The sequence below is a fragment of the Syngnathoides biaculeatus genome, chromosome 8 (genome assembly GCF_019802595.1).
Source record: "Syngnathoides biaculeatus isolate LvHL_M chromosome 8, ASM1980259v1, whole genome shotgun sequence".
Taxonomy (NCBI): Eukaryota; Metazoa; Chordata; class Actinopteri; order Syngnathiformes; family Syngnathidae; genus Syngnathoides; species Syngnathoides biaculeatus.
The window spans coordinates 12001214-12028461 of record NC_084647.1 but is presented as its reverse complement, the minus strand read 5'-3'; the positions used below and the strand labels follow the sequence as shown (position 1 = coordinate 12028461).

Genomic DNA, 27248 nt, shown 5'->3' with positions numbered 1-27248 from the left:
CGTAATTGTTGATAAAAATATTCTCAAAACACTCATCACACATCACATTATTTAGAGTACATATTACATGACCTATTGGATACATTGTTACTCCAAACCACCGGAATTTCCCTTTAAGAACTAATGACTTAAAATGTATTTGTACCTTGTGTATGTGAAAAAGCACTTTACACATACAACTGGAAAATATAGATAACTATTGCAACTCCTGGATATACATGAATTTTCACATGAAGATTCGTTTTATTGAATTATTAAATGAAGGAAGAAGTTTTAAAAAAAATCCCTGAAAATAAAGAAAAAAAAAACTTGTTTTCCCCTTGGCCCATGCCATTACCCTTCACAAAATTTTGCAGTCCTCTGAATAGAAAACTTAATCTTTGTATAATTGGAAAGGGGTTATCAAATGCCAAAAATGGGAAAAAAAACCCTCCAAAATAGTATGTAACGTAAATAAATATGTCGCAGCTTTGTGCGTTTTTCAGATCCCCCCCAACATAAAAGGTGTAACTGTAGTTTTTTGTTTTTGTTCGTAATGTCTTTGAACAACGTCCGAAAGGTGATACCTCTGCACTTTCTCAAAGGTTGTGCGTCGCAGCAGTGTGACGTATGTCAGTGTCGTCACTTCTGAATTGTGACGTGGGCATTTTTTTTTTTCAAAAATGCGAACGAGAGAGAGGGAGGACCGTAACCGGCGCAAAGTGTCTTTCATCCTTCCTCTCGGAGAGTCAGTTGAAATGTTCGTGTCGAAAATCCAATCAATTTTATCCACCGAAAGCGGTAAGTTTGCCACCATGTTTTTCGGGGATGCTTCCATCGTCGCGATTCCCCCTCCACTACATTAATTTCAGCCGTGGGAAACGTGTTTAGTGTGTATGAATAAGTGGAAATGTGTTGAAAAGGTGTGAATGTTCTCCTTTGTTGTTTAATAAGCTCCCAGTAGAAATTCAGCATCTTTTCTAGCTCAAGAATGAATTCGTTCGTTTTAGTCAGCTTGTCGCCGCAGTGCGTTCAAGTAAAATGGTTGTTTGGAAGTGTTGCAACAGGCTGAGAAGAGTTGTGTTCCAAATGTTGTTCATTGCTACTTGTAACTGATAGCCGACGTAATGATGTCACTCCCAGCGGTGTGTGTGAGGAGTCACCCTTGAATTAGGGTTCCTCGGTCTGGGCTTTCTGCTCTTTGCGTCCGACGCTCATCACATTTGCAGTGCATAGTTGTGTTGAATTTGTCTCAAAGGGTATAACTGCTTGTCGTTGGAGTGAAACCATCAACATCGACTTTCTGAGGAGACCCTGGCACTTCCCACTTGTTGCTTTGGCTGATATTTGTAGCCCTTTTTTTTTTTTTTTTTGCTTTTGCTGAATTCCAATAATTTTGTTGATTGCGTCAATGAGCCTCATACCTTTCTTGTGTAGGGAATTACAGTAAACCCCATAGACACTTGTCTAAAGAGGTTAGAATCGCTCCTTTTTAGGCGAGGGTAGTACTTAATCACTTCTTTCTCTCCTGAAGCAAAATTAAAACCACTTTTCTCAGATGTTAAACGCCATCTTTGACAGTTACATTAAGTTGTGCAAGGAGGGCATTAAATGAAAAGGGGAGATCTTTCTCTGTTAACTTAGAATCGTACACAAAATACCAAAACTTACCTAAAACTTTCTCCTGTTTGTACTAATGAATGTTACGTGTGGTGGATTTAAAAACGCGTTGGAATGTTTACTGTTCTCTATGTCCCCTTGTTAATGACAGTGGTAGTACTGGAGGAGCAGTTTAAGTTATCAAAGCAATACTGAACGTAACTTGGTAATCCACTGTTGTCGTAAATATTGGCAGTGTTCGCTCATGGTCACGGGAGACCTGGGAAAACCAGGTCGTTGTCCCATGAAAGATGCTTATTGGATTGATAGGACTAAGAGCTCCATCTAAAGGACAAAAGGTGCATAGACATAATTCTGTGCAATTTGGACACTTAGCATTTACTGTTTCGTGAGAATGATCCATTTTCTTAGCCCTTTATCCTCACAAGGGTCGCGGGAGTGGTGGAGCCTATCCCAGCTGTCAACGGGCAGGAGCCGTGGTACACCCTAAACTGCTTGCCGGCCCAAAAATGTCACTCCTCTATTTACATTGTCATTTTCTAATGCTCCTTAGTTCTCTTTGGGAAGAAGTAGGATGACCTCAGAAACTGGTCTGAGGAATATCTTGACAGTGTCCAGAGTGGTTCTCCTGACCTCTGTCTTCCTAACCTTCCCATCACTGCTTGGGAAGGTAGAGGTGACCAGTCCCATCGGGCACTCGTTACGAGTTACGATGTCTCCTGTTTGCAGGTTTTGATGTGCTGTGAGCCATTTGCACCTTGGTTGAAGAGTGCTGAGATACTTTTTCCTCCAGTGGGCCCCAAACCCATTAGCGAGTGGTTGCACTTGTTTCCACTGACACTTGAAGAGATCTTTTCCTGTAAAGTCGTGGTGGAGCTGGTAGACCCTGCTTTTGAGTGTGGAGGGTGGTTACCTTGTGGTCTGGGTGTCCTGAAGGACAGAGGGGCAACCGAGCTGCTTTGTTCATCTTTGCATGATTTCGAGAGAGACCTCATCCTCCGATGACATGGTGCACTTGTTGTCATTCTCTTTTGTCTTTTCAAAAACAGTGTGACCAAGTTCGTCCTCGTCTGGCACATGAGAGTGTTCGGGCTTGTGAAGATGAACAGTAAACTCCCCGCCGTCACTTTTCCTCTCTTTCAAGGGAATGCGTTTTGAGCACCCAGGGAAGGATTCCGCGTTCTGACTAGCTGCCATAGCTTGCGCTCTCTTTCATGTTGATGTGATTCTGGCAAGGAGTGAGGTTTGATGGATGTCCGTTCTGGAGGACATTTGTCTTGTAGACACTGACTGTTGGTGGACTGCGGGCATTGTCAATGGATACTTTGCTAACGGTTACCCAGTCTAGATCAAGACAAACATTCAATCCCAATCACACCTAGGGGCAATTTAGAGTGTCCAATTAATGTTGCATGTTTTTTGGGATGTGGGAGGAAAGCAGAGTGCCCGGAGAAAACCCATGCAGGCATGGGGAGAACATGCAAACTTCACACAGGGAGGGCTGGGATTGAACCTGGGTCCTCAGAACTGAGAGCCCAATGCTTTCCAGCTGCGTCACCGTGCTGTCAGTAAGACTATATTAGACTCTAATTGGAAAAAAGGATGAAATACAGAAGCTTACCAACGACTACAATTGTTGAGAGGCTGAGATAAGAGGATTTGGACAGTTTTAGGTTGAACACCAGCTCGAAACGATAAATCAATTACTGTATAAGTAATAGTTGACTGTTAATTTAATGGCTGATTTAGTTTTTGATTGTGAAGCATGGAGGAGGCTTGATTATTGTATATCACATAAACCACGTTTAAATCCAGCCTTAGATTGATTGAGCATTGTATGATTACATGGGCAACCCAAAATGTCACAGAGGATCATCAAATATCGACTGACATGCAAAACTAAAAATGAACTGTTGAACTTTTGAAAATATCAATCTAATAACTTGAAGCTACCACACACAGTCTGAAGAGCGTAAATGTTAAGATACAGTATACTAGAACATTTCATCACATTACTTTACATTGGCTTCGTATCAATTATTTGATGCACAGGGAAAGGTCTCAGAAAGTGTTAATCGTCTCCCAGCTGAACTTGCTTGTCCCAGAGAACAACGGTGGTGTGGGTCAGCTTCTTTATGACAAGGCACAAGTGACCAATTGTGTGTGTGTGTGTGTGGTGTGTGTGTGTGTGTGTGTGTGTGTGTGTGTGTGTGTGTCATATTGCAAAAGATACACTCAGTCCCTCGTGCTAGCGGTAATAGAGACATGAGCCTGTTACAAAACAACTGCTGAGCAATGACAAAGAACCTAACAAAGCATGAAATTGAGGTCCTTGTGTGTTGCAAGCTTATCTTTTTTCCTTACAACTCTTCAATCCAACCCACGCTATTCATTTGGATTCAGATTTAAATGTGCATTAATTTTGACAAGTGTAGTAGTAATCTGCAGCAAAAGGGTAAACTGAAACCACTCAAATCTGGCCCATGAATTGTTTACAAATATTTCGAGGGTGTTCCTTGTGCATGGTGCGTTCTGTTATCTTGACGTCAAGGGAAATTTGTCAGCGTAATACATTGTTGTACAGTGAAAGTTACATTGTTTTGGTTTGAGGTCCATATTATCAAAAACCTGCGCCGGCCTTCATGTTTTCCTGGCGCAGCAGGGCCAAAGATTCAGTCGAGTACCCATTTTTGCCTGTAATTCTCACTTGTTTTGTTTTCCTTACCCACTTTTACAATCTCTAGCGTTCCCCTTTTTCCACATTACCTCGTTTCTCTTCATGAGGTGTTTAGAAAAAAAAAATGCTTGTGGTTCTGACTTCCCGACCGACCCTACTCTGTGCCGCATAAGCACAGAATTAAGTCGGGTGTTTAACAACAGTCGCGGCGGGTGTCTGTGTGGTTGTGTGCCACTTCCTCGTGCGCGCTGATTATGTTGTGTATTTAATCCTTGTTTTTCATGCCACTTGTTGCCAGATGGTTGTGTGTATATGCATGTGTGTTCACGAGCGTCCGCCAGCATAACTGCCTCTTCCCATGTCATAGCGTCACTGAACCATATCAAGTCAAGTTATTACGTTTTGCCATTTTTGACATTGTTTCCTGTTTTTTGGACCAAGCCTTTTGCCTTGTGATTTTTGCACCATCGTTCGTTGGAGTGCCTTCCCGTATATGACTTCTGCCTGCCAATAAACCTTCCTACAATCCACGCTTAGGTCTTGCATCTGGGTTCATCCTCCGCCTCGTTTGTGACAAGTTCAAGATTATTTATCACCTCTGCTTATATTCCGATGTTTTGCAATGCGAGACACAATCATGAACTCTGATCTTGTTATGCTGACAAGAAAATGGTGGCTCTGTGTGTTGGAGATCGAGTAAAAAAAAACAACAAAAAAACTACCGACCCTAGTTCTGAAATGTAGGAATTTGGAAATACTTTTTTTTGGGGGGGAGGCCTAAGTCGAAAGAAGGCTTTCTTTAAAGGAAAATTCCAATGGTTTGGAGTAACAATTTATCCAATCAGTCATGTAATATGTCCTCTATCTTGATTAATGTGATATTAAATCCTCTCTCATTTAATAGTGTTTTGAGAAGATTTTTATTGACAATTACGAATTTTCAGGTGCGTTGCCAGTTTTGCGAGTCACATGACCTACGGGGAGCCAGCTCACGGCGAGCTTGTCAGACCCGGCGTCATTCCGTCAGTATGTATGGAAGTATTCCTCCATCTTCCCGATCAACCGTTGCTGCTATTTCTTCATCAGATGAGGATAAATCTGCGCTGGGCATAATGGTGTCCCATATAATCGACCGTTTGGAAAGGCACGTAACACGTCACATCCGCGCACGTACGCCGTGTGACTCGCGAAAATGGCGGCGCACCTGAAAATTCGTAATTGTCGATAAAAAAAAATCTCCTCAAAACACTATTAAATTAGAGAGGATTTAACATCACATGATCAAGATAGAGTACATATTACATGACCTATTGGATACATTGTTACTCCAAACCACTGGAATTTCCCTTTAAGCTCTGCCATAAGTGTAATGGTGGGGGAAAAATGGGTCAGGATTTTACTTCTTTAATTCAGTGTTTGTGATGGAAACTGTAATCTTAGTTTCCCATTACTAGAGTGATAATTACCTAATAGTTGTACATTTATTGAAACAAAAAAACTGCTGTTTTTTTAACACGTATGCCCTTGTGCTGGCCTAACCCTGACTTCACACAAACCTTTGCCTTCCAAAGAAACACCATTTAGGCATGTATCACAGTTTGTGGATTGAAAAGATCCTTTATTCGATTGACATTTTTAAGGTTAAATTACAAACTTGTAGGAGGAATTGGTACATTTTACTCAAAGATCTCAGTGCGCTCTTCTGAAGCTGCTGTCATCTCTTTCTTTTGGTCCAATCGGGTCATTCACCTCGACGTCTTTGCATTACAACTTGATCAACTATGTTCTGACGGTATGCAGGAGAACGGTGTGTGTTGGTGTACTATTCCACTTGAAAACCTGACAACTGATGTCATGCCAGCAAACCCAAGGTCAGAAACTCTGAATGGTGGAGGACCTGATTGAGACAAAGGAGTCATGTAAGAAATGTGCTGTTAGAAACGGACATAACAAATGGTTTGCTGGTGTAAACTCTTTAAAAACGTATGTAGTGTCACTTTTTCACGATTATTTTTAACGTGATTGAAGAAAAGTGGGAATTATCCATGCTAAGTCCTAATTATAAAGAGTCGTTCAGACTGGAAATGGATCTCAACGATGTTAAATGTTAAGCACTGTGGTTAAGAGAGACAACACCGTGTCCATAATTTGGCACCTACCTAAGATGACTTGTTCGAAGCACAATGTCACAATCACGACATCAGATGTGACTATTTTAAGCAAGCGCTGTATTTTATTGCAGCAATATCCTAGCGATTGTACAAGTTATTCTGTATATATTTCCGACTCGCACAGAAATTAATATAAGGACCGAGCTAGTTCACAGTAGCATGGAGCACATAATGGATTATTGTCAAAGTAATGACTGAGCCTCAGCATGGCAGCAGTCAAAATAGGACTAAGACCACTGTTTGCTAAAAACACCTAAGTTAGTGCCAATGTTACCACATTACTGCATGTTGTGATGTCTAACCCAAGAAGCTGACTACTCTGAAAAACAATAGCAACACAGGCTTTTAGATAATTACTGTTTTGCAGTTTAGACAAAACCACCAGTGTGTTGTCAGGTGTCTTAGAATGTGGTTGTTTTTCCATCCACATAAAATGACGACATCAAGTAGCGTGGTGGGTCATGTTTGTTGTGCAAGCTACGATATTCTTAGCAGCGTTAATATGCCATTCCTAGTCTCCCTGTCGACCTGTTGTGCTTTCTTTTGACGAGGCCTAAGCATCTATCCATACACAGCCCATCACCTGATAAGAGAACACAAATGTTCTAAGAATAGAAAGTGCATTCAACGATGAGCTAGGTGCACAGTGTGAATTAATGCACCGGTGTCAAACTCGAGGCCTATGGGCCAGATTTGGCACCCACATCATTTTATCTGGACCGTGAAAGCAAACCATGTGTGTTGATATCCATGGTTATTGCTGAAATCTGTCCTCAAATTTCAAATTGTTATATGTAATCAAGGTTGAGGTATTCTTAAATCATTGTCTGTGTTCCTAAACCCCTTTTTAAACTTGAACAAACGTATCTTTAAGGTCTGAGGGGACACCCTAACCACACATTGTGGCCTGTGACAAAAATTACTTTGAGATCCCTGAAACAAAGTTAAGTTTAAATATTGCGGCAGACACAAAACATTTTGGACAGATCAATGTCAGTAAATTGAAGCATGAACTTGTTTGGTCTGGAACTTGAGATTCATAACACAACAGAAAATGCACTAGAATCCAACGTCTCTAACGAAATAATGCAGTTTGCAAGTGCCGAAAATGGAACAGGACAGCCAAAAGTTTACTTTTCATGGGTTCCATTTCTGTTGGGATTGTCTTTTTGAGGTTTTTAAAAATACTTAACAAGCTTGTCAGTTCCACCAGGATCTTGCTGAAACATCAATCTCTCTTCTAAGTGCTTGTATCCCAAATGCGCGCATAAGCTGTTATTGAAGGGGCATGTCTCAAGGGTGTGTTGGAGGTCAGAATGACAATATAAAGTGCGAGCAGGTGGAGTGACATTTCCACTCAGCAATACATGTGCGTCTTTCATTATTTTCACAATAGTTTTGACAGCTGTAACATACTTTTTGTCGAGTTTTGCTCCTCACCATTTGTTGCAGCATAGGCAACTTGCTCCGTGTGTTTTCCTAGCAACTGTCATCTGTAAGTCAGGGGTGAGTGCTGTTCCCTCTTTTTTTTTTTATTTTTTTTTTATTTTTTGCTGCCCTAAGCCATTTTAGGTTTTCTCCATTTCCTCTGTTTCCCGTCATAATGCGCAGTGTGATTTCACCTCCCCATTATGGACTTTGACGTTTAGTACTGCCACTTGCATAATTTTGTTTTGAGTCCAGCAAATCGTGTATGAACTTGGCTGAATTTGAATGTGAAGTAAAGTTGTCCACCATTTCGTTGTAATTTATGTTTGTCAGCATGTTGAGATACATTCACATCATCAGGAAATCACTCATAGTTGACGCTTGCTCATCATGTTACACATCTTTAGGGACAAGTGAGGCATATTTTTTTTTCGCAAGCTGCCCGTACTGTCTTGAGTAATTTAATATAAACGAGATTTTGTTTTTCAGCACTCACTGGTGGAATTTCAAGCATTTTCATTTACTATAATAGGATATGACTGTCGAATGGAATAATGTGTGCAATTGTTAAGCATCTGAGTCATGAAAAGTGTGATATAAAAGCTTTATTATTATACAGTGAAATATAACTAACCTAACCCGAATGAAATATCAGGCATCGTTACCTGAGAGGATAACCCATAACAGTTATGTGTTATGGTAAGTTAAAGTCTTCATGCATTTAACATTCTTTTTAAGAGAATCGTGTGAATTTGGGCTCCAGTGGGAGGAATGAACCACTTTGTGCAGCAAATGGCATGAGCACTGTGGTACATACTGGGATGTCCTCCAGGGCTCCAGACTGGGCACTTTTCTCCTTGTTAGACATTGATTCCGAAGAATCTCTTTCTCTAAGATGCAAAACAGCTAAACATCGAAGGCACTTTGCAACGCTCAAATCCACAGTATATGTTTTTTACGGACTGAGGTATACTTATATGGACTTGATATTTGCTGTTTTCTGTCTCCCCAGCATTGTAGACAGATCCAGAGTCTGGCAGAGGAAGTGCAGTGTCGATCATGCTAGACGGGAACCTTTTCAGACTCGTTACAATCTGAGGTGTGTTGTACACACTCTTGCAAGCTTCGTGGGTGAAAACTTGTGATCTCTGGCACTGCAAACTCTGATGCTGTCTCTGGAGACTGTCTACCTGGGTAATGACCCCAAGTCTTTGTCTCTATACAAATTGTTCTGTATGCATTCACTTGGCATTATAACAAAAGCCAATGTTTTATTTCAATTGAAAACACCAATTATCACATTTGTCAAGAAGCCGTAGGCATATATCCATTTTTGCTTTTTTATTGTACTTTCTCTTCATTCCATCACTTATGATCCCCCACCCCCTTCTTTTTACAGATTTTATTCCAAAGCCAAAGTAGGAAGTGCTTCAATCAAAAAAACTTGTGTGAAGAGTAAGTATGATTTTTCTTACTTTTGTATTGAACTCCCACACTCGGGATGTAGCTATCTCAAAGGACTACGTCGAGACAGTCAAAATCTTTTGTGTTGAACCTCCCCAACCCCAGTGACTGAATACATCAGAAGCATGCGCACATTGGGGCAAGCCTTGGGAAGTGGCGCTGAAGGGCCAGTCAATGACACAGTTCTGCCCAGCGCTGAGGAGACCAGACCCGATTATGTGCTGTTCGCTTTAGTGTCTATATTCTGTGTTCTGGGCCTGCTGGGTATCATGATTTGCAACTTCTTGAAGAAGAAGGGATGCTGCTGCAATGCCAAGAAGGATCCGGTTGATACGGAGGCTTCCACACCTCAGAGAGAAGGTGAGAGATGACTGAACGGATAAATGACCAAAAAGGTTGAAAGGTGCGGAATGCAAGTATTCAAATAAATTCCAAGTTTGTAAATTTTTGAGGGTGACCTGTATTATTATTATTATTTTTTTTTTTTACACGTAACCCAAAAGTGTGTCTTTGCACAACCACCCTTTAGTTATTTTAACTATATGAGTTATTCCCAAATCTACAAGTCATATGTTTTGAACTTTGACCTTTTCGAGCTCACAGGTCTTGTCTGTTCCATTTTTCCAAGTGCACAGTTAATGTGATTTTCCTATTTGAAAAGCAGCAAAAAAAACATTCCCAGAGAGTCAGAGAGAAAAATAACTTTCATAAACAAAGAAATGTATAAAAAGGGGTGAGGAGGGCAGGAGAGGGTACTGGTCTTTTCAAAGGGACTGGATCCAAGAGACTGAGATCAGGAGGGAGTAAAGGGATGGAATCATGTGAGTAGAAGGGATAAAAAGACCAACACCAATGAATAGATAATAATGGACCTTTCTGACTGGCAATCTTAAGCTCCGCCCCCTTAGCTACAGTTGTCATGTCCCACAAGCCTCCAAAATAGCGACTGAACAGAACAAACAGAAGAAGTTTGAAGTTGATTCTCTCTCGCGTATTCCAGATAATATTGCGGTATCTTTTTTGCCAAATGCGTCAGACTTGTCCAAGAAAGTTCTCCAGAGAAGTCTCAACTATTTCAAGCAAGGGTATGTACACGGGATTTAAGATTTTGGACGGAGCAGGACGGAATGTCAGTTACAGCGAAATGTTGGCAATTGAGGCAAAAAAGATTGATGCCTCATAAACTTCATATTGAAATCCAACAGGATAAAATAGTGGAATCGTACTGCACATGTAAAGCAGGGTGACTACTTTTTAGTTGGAAAGATCACGAGGAGTATCATTGTAGTCTTTATAAGTGAGTTAGGTTCGATTTTCTAGAGACTTCGTCAACTGTGTTTTAGGATTTGGAAAATGAATCAAACGGACCCCTTGTAACCGAGCAGGATATCTTTAATCAGAATTGCTTCCCCAAACGCATCTGGGGACCATTTTCTTCGTAACATAAAATTTTCCAAGCGCACGCTACTGACAACCTGTATTGCTTATGGGAGAACATGGGGGCAGGGGCGTGTCAAACCGGGGGTTAAGACAATGCGGCTATCTGATTGGCTATTATTGTATGAGTGATTGACAGGTCGGAAAGGTCCATTACTTTGTGAACAGACACTGGAGAAACACAATAACCATAAAAAGAGCTGCTCACAAGTTTTACAGTACAGGGCCGAATACAAAATATACTGGGGAAAAAAAAAACCTTTGTACAGTATAAGATAATGTGCACTTCACCTTTACCATATTCAGGTAAAGATTTTGTGCTGGCAACTAAGTTTGGAGGCTTGTCTCCAAATTCGGAATCAACATCGCCTCATATGCTTATCCTCCTGATAGGGTTGTGGGTATGGTGGAATCTGGCATTTGACTTTGGGTGAGAGATCCGGTACATACTGAACTTGTTGCCAGACAATAAAAAAACCAACAAATGAATGCAGTTCAAAATATTTGCTGCGGAATTGTCCTTATACTGGATGACTCCTCCAAAATGCAAACGCATAATCACCGTGATGCAAAGGGAAAAAAAAAAAAGTCTGTCATAACATTACCTTGTAGTGGCGGAAAAAAATCTTAATGGTAAAAAAAAAGGGCCGTGTCATAAAGTTATAACAGGGAAAAAAAATCATCATGGCACAAACTTTTCCAGGCATCTGTTTGTTGACACAAAATTTGCTTGTATACGTTTATTTTCTTGTGGTATATTACTCCTGTGACTTCAGTGAGGTCCTGTCATATGAACTCTCAGATGTGGAAGCTTTTCTCACACTTGTTTGGATGACAAGATGAGGAAGACCTTTCTTGGCAGTTACATTTTTAATTTTCCAGGCATATAACAACTGTGTTGCTGAGCTAGCGATCAGTTGCCTTTGTGATGTACAGCTAAATACTATAATAACACTCTTGCAAATTGAGGTTTCTTACTTAGTTTTAGTGCAAAAAAATTATTTCAGTCTACCTGCAAGATGGCTTGCTTTTTTTGTTTCACACCAATGCATGCTACCTTGCCGAAAGTAAGAAGTATGAAGTCATCTTGTTAAATGTTATGTGTTTAAAATATTAGCAAAAACATGTAAACAGTAAACTAAAAGGACTCACCCTTTGATAATTCAAAATGAGAAAAATGAAGAGTCTTACACTCCATAAAACTTAAACAGCTAACTTTGCATTACACTTATTCATTTTATCGGATGCATCTTACAGTCACTTGATCCATATTATACTGAACAGCCAGGGAAGAGACAAATTTACCAATTTTTGTCTGCGATTTGACGCTCCCCCACAACTTTAGTTTCTGGCGGTCGTCAAAGAACCAGGAAATCTGTATGAGGACTTTGTCTTTATTTCAGCGGTGACCAAAAAAAGGCATGGAAAAAGCCAAACCATTTTTTCCCCCCCAGAGTTTAATGCGTCAGCTTTACACTTAAGTTGATGTCTCACACACTTGCTGACATCGCTTTGCATCTTGCACAATAAGAGTTCAACCGCATCACGCCATCTTAAATTCAAGTCATGGAGTATGTTCTTTATACCATGGCAGTTTTACAGTTCTTGTAACGGGCTATGTGAGATGCTATTCCTAACTCAAGGAGCCCGTGTGTATACACTTCTGCTTGAGTCCCCACAGCAGTGGCAGCATGAAGTCCAGGTAGTTGGTGTGCCCAAGTAAACAGATTTGCTAATCTCAAACTGGCTTTTCTCTTTCACCTGATGGCACGAGCCGTGACAGCTGATGGGCCATACGTTGTTTTTTTTTTTTTTTTAACAGTGATGCCACAGTAAAGGTGCTCTTGACAAATGTCTACACACACATGTAAACAGACTTCTGACTGCTCCTACTAGACAGCATTCTCATCAATAAAATATATTAACATACTATTTAATTGTCTTATCAGAAAAGCCCAGACCGACATCTTTTGATTTGAGTAATAAACGCTGTAGGAAATGTAGTACATACAGTATAATTACACAAAAAAATAAAAACTCATTAGCTTTGTCATTCTTGTCATATTGTATGCATTTACAGTCTTTCATGAGGTGTCCTGTTGTAAACTAGCATTTAACTAGACTTACCACATGTTGTTATGGTAATGAAACTGACCAGATACTGTTAGCGTCCCCCCCCCAAATACTGCAATAACTCATCCTTGATAGTTGCTACCTCATTTTTGACAATTTTCGCTTTTAAAGCTAACTTTAATTTGATATATAAGGACAAAAAGTGTTTTTTTTTATTTATTATTTTTTTGCATTTTCCTCTCCACTGTTTGTAAAGAAAATGCAAGCAACTACGACGCTTCATGCATGCTACGACTTTTCATTGCATGAAGGGACCAAAGCATACATGAACCTTGTCGTGAAAACTCCCAATTCCCATTACATCTCTTTTCTCTCTCCATCTGCATTCAATAACAGATCTTCTCATGTGACCATGACACTCCACCCTTCCTTGGTCTCCTTTCCCAGCAGGATCAATAATTCAATTACGTGCTCACCTCATGGTTTATGTCTCCTCTTTCATCTCTTTTTTTGAATCCTCATACTGTTCTGCTCTATTTTTCATTGTTGTGGGAGCTTTGCGAGAGGAGCTAGTGTCTGTGAAAGTGTATAAATATAGGTTTAAACTACCTTTACGTACAGTTCTGACTCCAGCACCTGTCATACTACTGCTCCAGTTAGTGAGGACGGCCCACGGGGAGGATTTACAGCAGAGTTAAGCTCAGTTTGGTAGAACTCACATCCCACGCTGTGTTAAGTGACTTGTAGAGAAATAATACGAAGTCACACTTTGCGGAACATGTGGCCCAACACGACAAATACAGCATCTGATAGACGCGTGGCCCAACTAGACATAAATAACACTGATCGATACACGTATGTGCCCTTGCAAGACATAAGTACTGTATACACACTGATACATGTGACCTGCTGCATAAGTACACGCTCAATCTCCACTGTCTTGGAAAAAAAAAAAAACCTCAAATGAAGGTTAACATTCTACTGAGCCCCTAAAGGGACATTGAGGAAAAAAACTAACTGGTTTCTCATTGTAATGTGATTACAATGAGAAGCTTTCTCATTACAATGAGAAACCAGTTTTATTTTTTTTCAATGTTCCTTTAGGGGCTCCATAGCATTCAGTGTGTATACTATTTGAAACAACGTTTGATACTAGGTAACCTTTTTGTTTTACTAACTTTTAACAGTTTTAGCAATCATTTGTTTTTGTTTGTTTAGCAGTCATTCTTCAAGCTTCAAATTTCTATCCCTCAACATGTTTGGAAGGAGTAGGGAACAAACTCCTCCATTTGTCAGACAATCCGCCAGCTATTCCTTTGTAGCTGACCAGAGGGCGTGTTTGATCCTTTTGCTTTGAATGAGTTCAATAATGCCACTTGTTTCTAGACTTAGTCATTTCTTGACAGCCACAAGGGAGTCGTTGTTTGACACACATCACTGTTGAGTTATGTTGTGTGGCTTTTCCGTACATATGGCATTATTAATTGAAGCACAGAGACCAGGTCTTTCTCCTGCCAGAGTGCTCTGAACCACTCACCTGATCCTCTTGAATTGTCAATAAATGAGTGAAAATTTGCCTTCCTCACACATCAGTAAAGATGTTGACCTTGTGTTCCACAATCAGGAACTTTTCTCATTGAGGCATCGCTGAAGACGACAAGCCTCAAGGAATCATCTTGTAAATTCAGTGGCTTGTTTTAAAGTGGATCCATGTCGAACATTTGTGTGGCCATCCACAACAGCTGATCGAGCTTTGACCTGAGATTGTTAATGTCAGTCTCTGAAAAGGGAATGACACTCCAAAGTTCTTGCAGGGTCCATGACATTAGGCTCAAGAGTCTGTATGGATCCCTTCTGTTCCATCTCCTCCACTGCTTTCACAGTGGCAAAGTCCATTCCCACATGATGAAAGCAATCATCCTCACATCAAACCTGGAAAGCAGAATGATTGTTGTGGCAGAAAAATGTGACAGCCACCTCAGATGAAGTCATCCACATGACAAGCGAGGATGCTAATGACACAGCAGTGTCTATGTAACCAGTAGAAAACAGCAGGATCTACTCCAGACATTGTTGACACTGTATTCAGCAGTGTGGATTTGACTTTATTATTGTACAAGTCAAGGGAGCGGTGATTTCATGTTGGCAAAAGTGTGTGTGTGTGTGTGTGTGTGTGTGTGTGTTCCGCATATTGTGAGAGCCATCTGCTTGTCCTTAACCTCGTGTCCGTGTTCAGCAGTATCCAGTAGTTTTAATGCCAAAACTGTTCACATTTTTGTCGTTCCTCCATCAAAACCCGGTGCTCATCTTTCATTAGTAACAACCATCCTCTGCCCATCATGTTAATGTCTGATAATACAAGTTCACATTGTTTAGTCCATTTTATCTATTGCTCTCAACACCTTCACATTAGAGCACGGTCACAAAACAACTCGGCACACAATGTCATCATCACTTGACGCTTCCTGGTAATAATTTGATCATCACCGTAAATACCACAATCAACCCACCAACAAATGTAACTAAACAACACACAGGTGGCGATATAAGATAAACATTGATAAAAAGACAAAACAAGTTCTTGCAGTCCTCTGCTTTTTTTTTTATTCTTGAAAATGCCAGAGGCGCCCTAATACACTGCACAATACATTAAGCCACATTTGTCCTTTCATATAGTGCATCTGAAGACTTTCTCTAATTTGAAGCATAAATATGAACTCCAATTCCCCTAAAAGGCCATGTAGCCACAATGTTTATTTATAGCCCTCTGCTAAAACAGATTGTAAGCAAAGCATTTTCCACCCGTCACTGATATCAAAACGTTATTTTCCCCACAAAGAATCAAACTTGGAGGTTTCAGTCAAATCGTATATCTGCATTATTTTAATTTTCAGTAAGATTGTTATTGTAAAAAATATTGAACTCTATCTCCTACTCTTGTTCAAGGTAATAATGACGACCTGAATGAAGATACTATCAGTGTTATTGTTCACCTGATTACTGAGAAAAAAGGTGAGTGATTTTCTTTAGAAGTCTTACTTTCGTCTTGGCTTGTCCTCTTATACATGAATAGGATTAGTTCAGTAAATTCAAACAGCCAACAGTTTTTGTCACATCACTGCACTTGCTGAATCTTAAAAAAAAAAAAAAAAAAAACACACAATAGAAAGTTTTACTTTTAAAAGTAAATTTTGAGTGGAATCAAAAATAATCATTATGTATGAAGATGTAATTTTAATGTATTCGTTTTCAGAGAATGCTGCTGCTTTAGAAGAACTGCTGCAAGAGTATGAACGCAAACAGATGGCTCTTAGCAAAGTGTCATCAATCAAGTATGTTCCCATGCAAGCACGCACGCATGTGCACGCATTTATTCATGCTGTCCATGATAAAGCACAAAGATCCAAATTTCGTGGAAAAATTGTATGGCCCTCGTATTATTTGTCCACTAACATGTCAAAATGACTGAGTTATTTTTTTTTCTTTTTTCTTTTTGTAGGACAGTCGAAAATAGACAACCCCACATGCTGTATTTGTCTTAATGGATCTATGCAACAATATGTACAGTAGACCTACAAGTATGGCTGATCTTTTGAATTTGAACAAATTAGGCAACATGCACTTATAAAGAACTCTTTTCTAATCTTCATCTTTTCCTTTCGGCTTGTCCTGTGAGGGGTCGCCACAGCGTGTCATCTTTTTCCATCCAAGCCTATTTCGTGCATCTTCCTCTTTAACACCAACTGTCCTCATGTCCTCCCTCACAGGATCCATCAACCTTCTCTTTGGTCTTCCTCTCGCTCTTTTGGCTGGCAGCTTCATCCTCAGCACCCTTCTACCAATATACTCACTCTCTCGTCTCTGAACATGTCCAAACCATCAAAGTCTGTTCTCACGGACCTTGTCCTCAAAACATCCATCTTTGGCTGTCCCTTAATGAGCTCGTTTCTAATCCTATCCAACCTGCTCACTCCGGACGAGAACCTCAACATCTTCAATTCTACTACCTCCAGTTCTGCTTCCTGTCGTTTCTTCAGTGCCACCGTCTCTCATCCGTACATCGTGTACATGTATTCTAATTCAAGATGAAAAGACAAATCAAGATTCCATTGACTTGTTGAACATGTTCAGACTGACAAAATTAAGTTCTCAATGTTTATAAAATGTGGAGATCCCATTGTTTTCACTTTCACATTTCTGTGATGTTATCATGTTTTGAAAAAGATCTGTACTGCCAAAATGCTTAAAAAGTGGCTTTAGGGACAACAAAGTCAATATCTTGGAGTGTGACTATCACAAATCCCTGATCTGAATCCCAATCAAAAATTTGTGGGCATATCTGAAAATGCGCGTGTGGTGTTGCAAGGCAACCGACAAACCTGATTCACACCAGTTCTGTCAGGTAGAATGGGCCATGATCCGGTACTGTCAGAAGCTTGAGGAAGGTTACCCAAAACATTTGGCAGCTCCGTCCAGGGCAGTGGCCTGGCCACGCCCCTGACAGACTGGCCTGAAACAGGAGAGGATTACTCTGATTTGACTTCAGTCAGTGAGACAAAAAAATTAAATGTACTGTAATTTCTGGACTGTAAGCCTCACCCAGTACATGTTTAAAGGAAAAAAACATGTACATACATCGGCTTGTCCCGTTAGGGTTCACCACAGCGCGTCATCTTTTTCCATCTAAGGCTATCTCATGCATCCTCCTCTCTAACCCCATCTGCCTTCATATCTCCCCTCACAACATCCATCAACCTTCTCTTTGGTCTTTAAAGTGCGGAAAATACGGTACCTTAGCTTTTCTTTCCAAACAGTGCCTGTGATGCGGCAGTAACAAATCAGCAATGCGGGAGGAAGACAGCACTAACAGGGGTGGGTAAAAAAACATCCCGTTAAAAGTCACTGTGACGCAGCAGCAACACGGTTCAGGCCACCTGCTTTTATGACCTCTGAAAGCTTTTTTCGTCTTTTGACATTGGTCCAGTTCTTCCCACTGCCGTTTCCAGCGTCTCACCATCAATTCATTTATGTCAAGTTTACGTGCAGCAGCTCCGTTTCCTTCTTTATCGGCCAGCTCGATTGCTTTTAACTTGAAACCTGCGTCATATGCATTTATTCTTGTATTTTCCATGATGAAGGTCTGTTCATGCTAATTTTATTCATGCACGAAGTTACATGAAACTTGCGTCTTCCTCGACACATATATTCCACCTGTCTCACTCTTTTCTGCTGGCGGCTTCTAGAAAAAAATGTATCAATTATCCGCATCGTTGTATAAGCCGCAGGATTGAAAGTGTGTGACAAAAGTCACAAAAAGGCTTAGTCTGGAAATGAAGGTACTTTTGCAATTCTGGATTCAACTGTATTAATGAAATAAAGAAGACAAAACTCAGTTTTAAGCATTTCAAAAGTGTTTCAGGATAAAAAAAAAAGGTGGTTTCAGTGTTATACAGATAAGTTATGAGTCTGATATTTATTTAATTTATTATTTATTTTATTTTATTTTTTTTTTTTCAAATCAAACCCAAGACCTACTTTTTCAATATTTTAAAGTGAAGAGTTGCTGTTGGGTTTTTGAATGTTGTTACATTGTAACAAGATTTTATAACTTGACATTTAATAAGATTCATTTGACCCAACTTGGCTTATTGGAACCTGATTGTTTTGGAAATCAACTTTTCTAGTTAATAACTGTATGTGAATAATATCATAAATGGCAGATGCCCACTGATACACATTATGGTGAGGACAAGGCATTATTTTTTTTAAAACATGTTTCCACTCTATAAATCATCCTCATCCTCCTCTGTTTTTTTCCCCCCCTCTAAGGTTCCTCATGCGGTCTCCACTGTCTTCATTTTGCTCCCTGCCCAGACTTATCCCCCATCAGTCGCACCTCCACACCATCTCTGGCCTCTCTGGCTTAGCACCAAAGCACGGCTACTGTTGCTCCCGATGTGCCCAAAAGAAATGGCCCGCTGTACTCGTACCCCCTCTGGATTCCCTTAAAGATCCCCTTAAACCCCCACAGACCCTTATTTCCACCCTGCAAACGTCTACCGAGGAGAAGCGGGACCCCCTAATGTCAGGAATTTGTGTTAACACTCAGTGTACACAAACCGTGGTGCCAAATATGGTGCAGGAGAGCGTGGAGGGCATTGAGGCAAAGGAATGGACAGAGGGAGGGCTGAAAGTTCTCTCTGTGGGAAGGTGAGATTTGTTGCTGCCGCATAGTACATATCTAATCATTGCTTTACACAATATCTAAGAAGAAACTAGAGTTTGCAAGACCCGGGTTAAGTTACAACATTCCTTTTGAATGGGAATTGCATGGCACATCCACACTCATCTTCATGTTCATCTGTCCAGTTACAAAGGGAAGTTAAAAAGAAGTGAATGTTACAATACTGTCCTTTGAAGCAGTGTCTTTCGTTCCCTCAATATATACAGGATCAAGTAGGCTGTGGTAACATCCACACCGGCGCAGACGTCACACTTCGAAAGGCGCCGGGCGCCACACCAGCCCACAAAATTCACAAAACCCAATTTAGCTTGACCCCATGCAAAATTTTGCCAGGCCTGGATTTGCACTCGACACGAAAATAGCATCTAATGAAGTGTCAGACTGGACAAAGATAATGTGATACTTTCTTTTTCAACAGATTTAAAGTAGCTCAGATCCCTGAATACAAACTCGTCATAGAGGAAACGAAGGCACCATCCCAGGAGCAACGCAAGTCCCTTTTTGGTGGGATTCTGTTTTCTTCGTCTTCGTTAGCAGGCCTCATGAGGTACGGCTACAGATTGTCATCTTGAGTCCCTTCCTTGCCTGGCACGTCTTGTACTTGACCAATCAAAATCAGTTGCACAATGTTTGTCAGCTCCGCCCATTATGATACAATATTACCGTAATTCCCGGCCTACAGAGCGCACCTGGTTCCAAGGCTCACCGAGTACATTTGTAAAGGAAATACCATTTGGTACATACATAAGCCACAAGTGCCCACATTGAAACCAGAGATATTTACAAAGAAAGATGGTACACAGGAAGAGGTTAAAGTAAGCGCTAACACTAGCGCTAACAGGGTCAGTTAAAATAAAACTTGCCGGTAAATATCACCGAGACGCCAGTAATACAGCAGCAACACGCTAGCACAGCGCTAACGCTAGCGCAGCGCTAACAGGGCCGGTAAAAGTCACTTCCTAGGCACATATATTCCGTCGGTCTCATTCTTACCTTGTCCGTTCGAGTGCTCCTTCGCGGGCGCTTGAAAAAATGACCCTAACCCTAACCCTAACCCACAAATTAGCCGCATTCTCGCATAAACCGCAGGATTGAAAGCGTGTGGAGAAAAGTTGCGGCTCGTAGGGCGGAAATTAGGGTATACGTGTCTTACGTTTACAAGACTGTTTGAAAATCTCCTCAAACCTTTAACATAGTGACACAAACTGTGTTTCAGGTGACCGGAGACCCTTGCATCATAACACTACCTCTGACAAGGACGACCACAACGGTTCAACATCTATCCAAGAGGTTACATTACACTCTTACTACCAGAGAGTGTTTTAAGATGAGCAAAATGGAAGCATAAAAGAATGAACAGCATGAAGCGAATCCAAAGATAAAATGGAGATTTGCACCTCAACGGAACACAAGAGGTTTTGTATTAATTGACAAGTAGCGGACATTGCTTTTGCACTTTAAGGGCAGGTGAGAAGAAGAATAGGCCCCAGTGTTTGACCTTTTGTAACAAAAGATTAACTTTCGTAACAAAAGATACACGCTGAGATAAACTAACGCTCATGGTTACGCGATAGACTAGGCTTAACGTTGTGTAAAGGAAGGACAACACTATAGAGAAGTATCCATTCTAACATTCTGTGCAGCATAATCCAAAAATAGCAGGTTTCATTGCGATGCTCATATGACCAGTTCAAACTATATTACAATAGAAGTAGGGGAGGGATGAAATGAAATTTTTTTTTTTATTGTCATAAAGTTTCTGTTCCCTCTGTGTAAGGGATGTTTTAAATGGAAGGACTTGAAAAAAATATCCATTTTTATGAGGCACTTCAGGAGAGAAGGCTGAGAGCATAAAAAAACGTCACACGATCAATTTTTTGCACAAAATGGAAAAGAAATGTTCATATGGCTACAGCTTGGAAGACTGCAAATATTTTGTTATCATTTCAACAACTGCTCATGCACAAATGTCAAATTGAGACAAAACTGCAGCAGTTACTTGATAGATTCACTCAAAATGAAAAAAACTTGAACTCATACTTGACGTTTAACTGTATGTACATGTTTGTGACGAATGGCTTGTTAACTTATTTCCACAACTAACTTATTGTCCAGTTCTTCAAATGAACTCATACTGTGTATGTATAAAATGTGGTTGCTTAGATTTTTAGCGTTTGTAGGTGACCTTTTCCTAAATTTGCTATATTGTATTTGTAGTACATTTAATACTATTTTCACAGTTACAGAAAATATGACAACACATTCAAGATGTGATATGATGATCCTTTTCATCAGTGATTTTATGTATTCAATCTGAGGTTTTGCTGGATTTACAAAAAAATTCACATTTTTTAAAATGTATTTTTACTGTTGAAATAAAGGGGGATATTTTGAAAGTCTTTTTTAAATTATTACCAAGGATGCTAATGTTAGATTGTCGCAAAGATATACATACTATATTGTACATTATTTTCATCTAATGTCTTTTGGGAAGTTTGAAAACTGTAGTTTTCATGGTTGGCCAGCATTGCCACCTAGCGGTGAGCTGCTATAATTTCATTTTCCATTTGTCCCATATGAAAAGTCTGAACAAAACTGATGTCAGTGTTTGAATGGATTGTGTTTGGCTTCAATCCTTCTGCTGGCAATCATTTTCATCTTTTTGTCTTCGGAACCTTCTTTTTCTTGTCAGACTAGTCCGGACGTCCTGTCCAGCTAAGAAGTAAAGGACAGGATCCATGCAACTAATGGCACTAGCGAATGGACGGGTCACATTATATGCAATACCGGATGCCTCAACCAAGTTACAGTTGACTTGTAAAACAACAATTATTAATTTAACATTTGGTAAAATGTTTGCGAAGCCCATGTTGTCCTCACCTTTGCAGAGTTGACCTGTCTCAGGTACCTGAACAATAATAGAGACTCCTGGTGAGGAGGAACGGAAAGGAACAAATTATAAAGGTGAACAGCATGATGATGGATCATATTCACTGATTTCTACTTGGTGCGGAGTGCTCCTTGGCCCCCTCCCCCACCCTCTGCCACTCCCATCACCGCACCAACCGGGTTCCAAAAGCTTGCGCATCATTAGGCCGTAGCACACCATCAGCACCGTGAAGGGGAGACCAAACATGAACACTTGACACTGCTGAGGTCTTATAACAGGATGGAAAATCATCCAACTTAAAAAAAAGGGGGGGATACGTTAAAGACGACATTTCAACCATACAAGCAAAATAGTGTTGTTTTACATCTTGAGTTTCTTCACTGGACTTTTCCTACCCGACTACAGCTGAGCGAATGCAAGTGAAGAGTCGATCCTAGTTAACGACAACTATGTTCCGACAACACCCTGGACTGGATGCCGGTCAGTCGCGCATCCTGAAAAGTTTCTCATCGATGATTCTGCGCTCGACTGCGACGCCTTGTTGCCATGCAGTTGAGCCTCCGATGGTCAGTCAAGCTAAACTGTCACGAGCAGGAGGTCCTCGACGACGAGAATGGACAGAAAAACCTTCAATGAACACGGCGAAGTGGTAGCTAAGTGCTGTCGAGACACAAGACGAAAGGCAGAAAATTAGTAGTCGAGAAAAAATGTTCATTTTCTGCACCTTTTATGCTCATTTACCGACACCGGATCCTATGCCGTGCGTCACCACTTGGAGGAGCCATTGCGCTGAACATCGGAAGGGGTTCCCCGTTCTTATGAACCTTTCCTCCCCTCTGCCTTTTCCTCCCCTCCCCTCCCCAGTTCAGATCAGCTCAGTACACTACTGTACTCTCCCCAGTCACCCGGCAGTGGCAGCAAGCAATACAAAAGTGCTTACGCGCTCTCCCCGCAGCTTCACTTTCTGCTTCGTATTCACCAGCCCGGTTGCCATCAATCATGGCCGCCGGAGTACAAATCTAACTCCCCGTCTTTCCTCCTTGTCGCGTGGACAGGAGGATTACTGTCATTTTTTTATGGTGATTGGAGGAAGATATATCATCCGATTTGTTTTGGGGATTACAATACGTTTCACGGGGGAAGGACCATTCATGTCAATACTCCAAAATGCAGCCGCCGCCGAGGAAGGTGAGTGATTTCCACAGCCCGTTATTGATGCTGCTGCTGCTGCTTTTATTTTTTTCTCCCCCGACTGAGACAATGACGAATGGAAAACAATGTACAGTAGTAACATTATTAATCCAGAAAACCGCACACACAGCGTCTTGTCTGAAAAAGGCAGACATATCACCGAAAGGGCAATTTTTTTTTTTTTTTTTTTTACTTCCTGATAGCGACGGCGTGTTATCGTTCTTGAATATTAACCTTAATGACACGATGGTGGTGATGATGATGGTGGTGGTGATGACATCTGTCCAGCCGTCAAACTGACACGCACACACGTCGTTTTAATACACAACAACAAGGCACGCTACTATACACACGTGATACATTGTTGTACGCCCCCCACCCAAAAAAAAAAAAAAAGACGCAATGTGACAATATGAAATGCAATTTATAGCCTTCATGTGAATGCCCCCTTTTCGTGGCGTTAGCAAGCACATATGCTAGCTAGCTATGTTGCCATCTGTGTGTTAATGTGGCCAGCTACTGTATGCTGGAAAGCACTGGCTCAACATGCTTGTGTGAGATTATGATGCTTGTTGTCTTGAGGGGAAGACCTTCAGCCTGTCCAGGGTCACATATAAACACACACAGACACACGCGCGCGCTCCTCTAGACTGCTGTATTGATTCAGATGATTCAGAAAGGGCTTCTGAGAAGACTGCTGAGTCCCTTTTTATGATTGGTAGTGTGTGTGTGTTGTCCCGAAATAGCTGCTGCATGAGAGGCAATTACCTTGGTGTGAACCAGTGCACAGTTTCCTCTTAATTACCACATATTCCCCATGTGCCACTTGTGCTGTGGCTTCCTATTTTTCCCCTGAACGTGTCATGTCACCTCTGTAAAACACAACATCATGCGGAGGCTGCAGCTCTGGAAATGTCTCCGTGATCACAATGTCGAAGGTCTGGTTCATTTTTCGTGTAGTCATAATCGCAGCCGTCTTTGAGGAAATGATTGATTGAAGGATAATATTTTGTTGACTGTGGCATGAGCCGGCAATGTGGCTGACATGTTCCTTACAACCCTGCATTGGTTGCGTCTCTTTGGAAGCAACTACATTACTTTGGCTCACAGCCGGATCCATGAAGCTGCTTAAAGCCCCAGTGTCACGCCTATAAACATAAAAAGATTGATATTGTAATGAAAAATACATATAACATTATTCACTACAATGACTATACGGAAAAATAAATATGAGCGGAGAGCGCGTCATCCATGCGCAAAGTTGCGGAAGTCTCATTCGACATCCAAGTGGTCGCCATGTTGGCTCCATCCCCTATCCGTGACATCATCCCGGACATTCGCCCTTGAAAACACGTATTGGCCACTTGCTATGATACACACTGTGTTGCGACGAGCTCAAGTGTTGTTGACATTCAATCACATGTCACATATGTTGGGAAAAGCATTGTCCTAATCATCATCAATGATCATTTTATATATCACTTCATCACAAAAAAATCCCCTGAGGCATGCAATGTAGCCATATGTCAGCATATGTTACTGTCATATAGACTGTGAGTAAGATGATTGTCAGTCTCAAATTGGTCTTCATGCACTGGATCCTGTTTTACATCCATCCATTTTCTTACCCGCTTATCCTCACGAGGGTCACGGGGCGTGCTGGAGCCAATCCCACCTGTCAACGGGCAGGAGGCGGGCTACACCCTGAATTGGTTGCTAGCCAATCGCAGGGCACATGGAGACAAACAGCCACACTCACAATCACACCTAGGGGCAATTTAGAGTGTCAAATTAAAGTTGTGTGTTTTTGGGATGTGGGAGGAAACCGGAGTGCCTGGAAAAAAACCCACACAGACACGGGGAGAACATGTCAATTCCACACAGGCGGGTCCGGGATTGAACCCGGGACCTCAGAACTGTGAGGCCAATGCTTTCCAGCTGAGCCCCACCATTCCGCCATAAATATGTGTGTGTGTGTGTGTGTGTGTGTGTGTGTGTGTGTGTGTATATATATATATATATATATATATATATATATAATATATATATATATATATATATATAAATGAACAAAGGATTGGATTTTTCTTCCATGTGAAGGAAGACACTGATGACATTAATAATTTCTCAAAATAATGATCAGCAATGATTTAACAGGCAAGAAATTAATATTAATGCGCAACACTTTATTTCCATCTATCTCTGCATTGTGTTAAATTTTTCAACGTTCACTTTTACAACATTCTTTAGAAATCACTGGTGAGCTATTTTTAGAACACTTGTTATCAAAGTTGATTTTAATTGAAGCGTTTTATCATGGTATTTAACTACTTTTTTGTAGTAGTATGATGATTAAGAATTGTTTTAGTCAGTTAATTTAAAGTGTATTTTTTTTTTAATGGCTTCACAACTCCAATGTTTAACTTCTGGAGTGTATGACAGCGAAGTATGTTTCCTGTGGTTAAAAACATTGCCTTGCCTTGAACAGTTGAAAAAGGACTATTTGAAAATGAGAAATTCTTTCCGTTGTCAAGATTTAATTTGATGCTAGTTGTATCTAAATTAAAAGAAGTAAGGGGTTGACCAGCATCACGGAATATGTTGCATTTGCACTCCGATGTTGCATAGTTCAGTGCCAGTAAGGCTGCATTTGCCCTTTTTTCGGAATGACCTTTGGGTCGTTGCTCTTTTTACCTATTTCTCAAAGGTATGGATATGTTTCCAATGACGTCACCACCACCCTTAGACCAATTAGATAAATTGTGTGTGTATGTGTTTCTTTCGGCTTGTCCCTTTCAGGGTGGCACAATTTTTACGCCGGATGCCCTTCCTGACGCAACCCTTCTCAGGGAGTGGAGGCCCCAGTGGGATACGAACCCACAACCCCTGGTTTACCAAACCAGTGCTCTAACCACTGAGCTACGGGGCCTCCCAATTGGATAAATTAACGATAGAAAAAAAAAAAAAATTCACGCTTCACCCATCACCTGTGTTCTCTGACTTCTATGACACACAAGATGGCGTAATTGGAAACCTGTCCATACTCTTCTGGTTCCCAGTTATTTTAAGTTTCATCTTGTTTATCTCTTTATTTGCGGCAATCCAAAGTTAGCTGAGACGGGCTCTGGCAGTCCCGTGACCCTTGTGAGGATATGTGGCTCGGAAAATGGATGGATGGATGGATGGAGCTTTTGTCTCTCTCTCTTCCTCCTTCTCCCTATTGTCACTTGCCCACCTGCCATCTTCTTCCCACCTAATCTTATACGACCAGTCCACCTTCAGCCGGTCTTCCCCGCTGCGTGTCTGCCACCTTTTGCCCTTCCTCTTCTCCATTGCTTCCTCCATTGCTTTACAATAAATGACAGAGGGAGAATTCAAGTCGTTTTTTTGTTCGTGATATAAACGAACCTCGCCCTCCTTATCTTCAAAGACAGAGCAAATGAGAGGCAGTCTCTGCAGTGAGTGTGTGTGTGTTTGTGTGTGTGAGAGAGAGAGAGAGAGAGGGTATGAGAGCATGCACATGCCAGCGTATTTGTGTGTTTACTTGTTTTGTCTAGAAGAGTCAGGATTGTGCCCGCTGTTAATGCAATGAATAGGTAGTGGACTTCACCAGATAATACACAATGACCTTCACAGTGACTCCCTGACAAGTGTGTGTGTGTGTGTGTGTGTGTGTGTGTGTGTGTGTGTGTGTGTGTATATATATATATATATATACAGTGCATCTGCTGCATACAAACAATTTCCTCCTGCGTCTCAAAAACTGAGGAAATAACTGATTGTTAAAGGTTGGGTGCCGACCTTCACTCCACCCCACTCGCATCACTGACGAACATACATTAGATGCGCTTTGTACAAGTGTTGATGCTTGTTTTGTGTCGAGAGCTGCCCAACACCTTTTTAATCTCTGTTGCTTGAAATCTGGTCAAATGAAAAAAGTGTGTGTCTGCGGTCTTTGTATACGGACTCGGTGTGTGGCTTGAGTCCCTGGCAGGTGCACTTGTCAATGGGAGCCCCAATAACAACACCATCAGGTTATATAGTTGCCCTTGCATTTAATTGTTAGGTTAAAGG

At 41.0% G+C, this 27248-nt stretch overlaps 2 protein-coding genes across 7 annotated transcripts in view; both read left to right on the top strand.

Moving 5' to 3' along the window:
• Nucleotides 1–641: 641 nt before the first annotated feature.
• relt (RELT TNF receptor) lies at nt 642–21507 on the top strand. 3 transcript variants are annotated; one of them, XM_061828119.1, is made up of 9 exons: nt 642–780; nt 8888–9069; nt 9289–9330; nt 9445–9699; nt 15796–15861; nt 16103–16181; nt 18679–19059; nt 19512–19640; nt 20310–21507. In XM_061828119.1, exons 2-9 carry the CDS (start codon nt 9042–9044, stop codon nt 20311–20313), a joined length of 984 nt encoding a protein of 327 aa, XP_061684103.1. In that variant the 5' UTR covers nt 642–780; nt 8888–9041; the 3' UTR covers nt 20314–21507. The 3 variants fall into 3 exon arrangements, with proteins under 3 accessions (XP_061684103.1, XP_061684104.1, XP_061684105.1); XM_061828120.1 differs by having other exon boundaries at nt 9275–9330; XM_061828121.1 differs by lacking the exon at nt 8888–9069 and having other exon boundaries at nt 679–780; nt 9275–9330.
• Nucleotides 21508–22797: 1290 nt separating this feature from the next.
• Nucleotides 22798–27248, top strand: part of LOC133505030 (F-BAR and double SH3 domains protein 2-like) — a 43225-nt gene continuing 38774 nt past the window's right edge. For 2 of the 4 annotated variants that reach the window (XM_061827882.1, XM_061827880.1), the window contains exon 1: nt 22798–23171. In XM_061827882.1, the coding sequence (XP_061683866.1) occupies nt 23151–23171 (21 nt within the window). In that variant the 5' untranslated portion in view covers nt 22798–23150. The remainder of the gene's footprint in view (nt 23172–27248) is intronic. The other 2 variants (XM_061827881.1, XM_061827883.1) reach the window with 2 other exon arrangements.

Coding starts and splice junctions, on each gene's coding strand:
- relt (XM_061828119.1), top strand. CDS start 9,042: ATGCTGTCTCTGGAGACTGTCTACCTGG. Junction 9,070..9,288: donor TCTGGAGACTGTCTACCTGG/GTAATGACCCCA, acceptor TTTATTCCAAAG/CCAAAGTAGGAAGTGCTTCA. Junction 9,700..15,795: donor TTCCACACCTCAGAGAGAAG/GTGAGAGATGAC, acceptor CTCTTGTTCAAG/GTAATAATGACGACCTGAAT.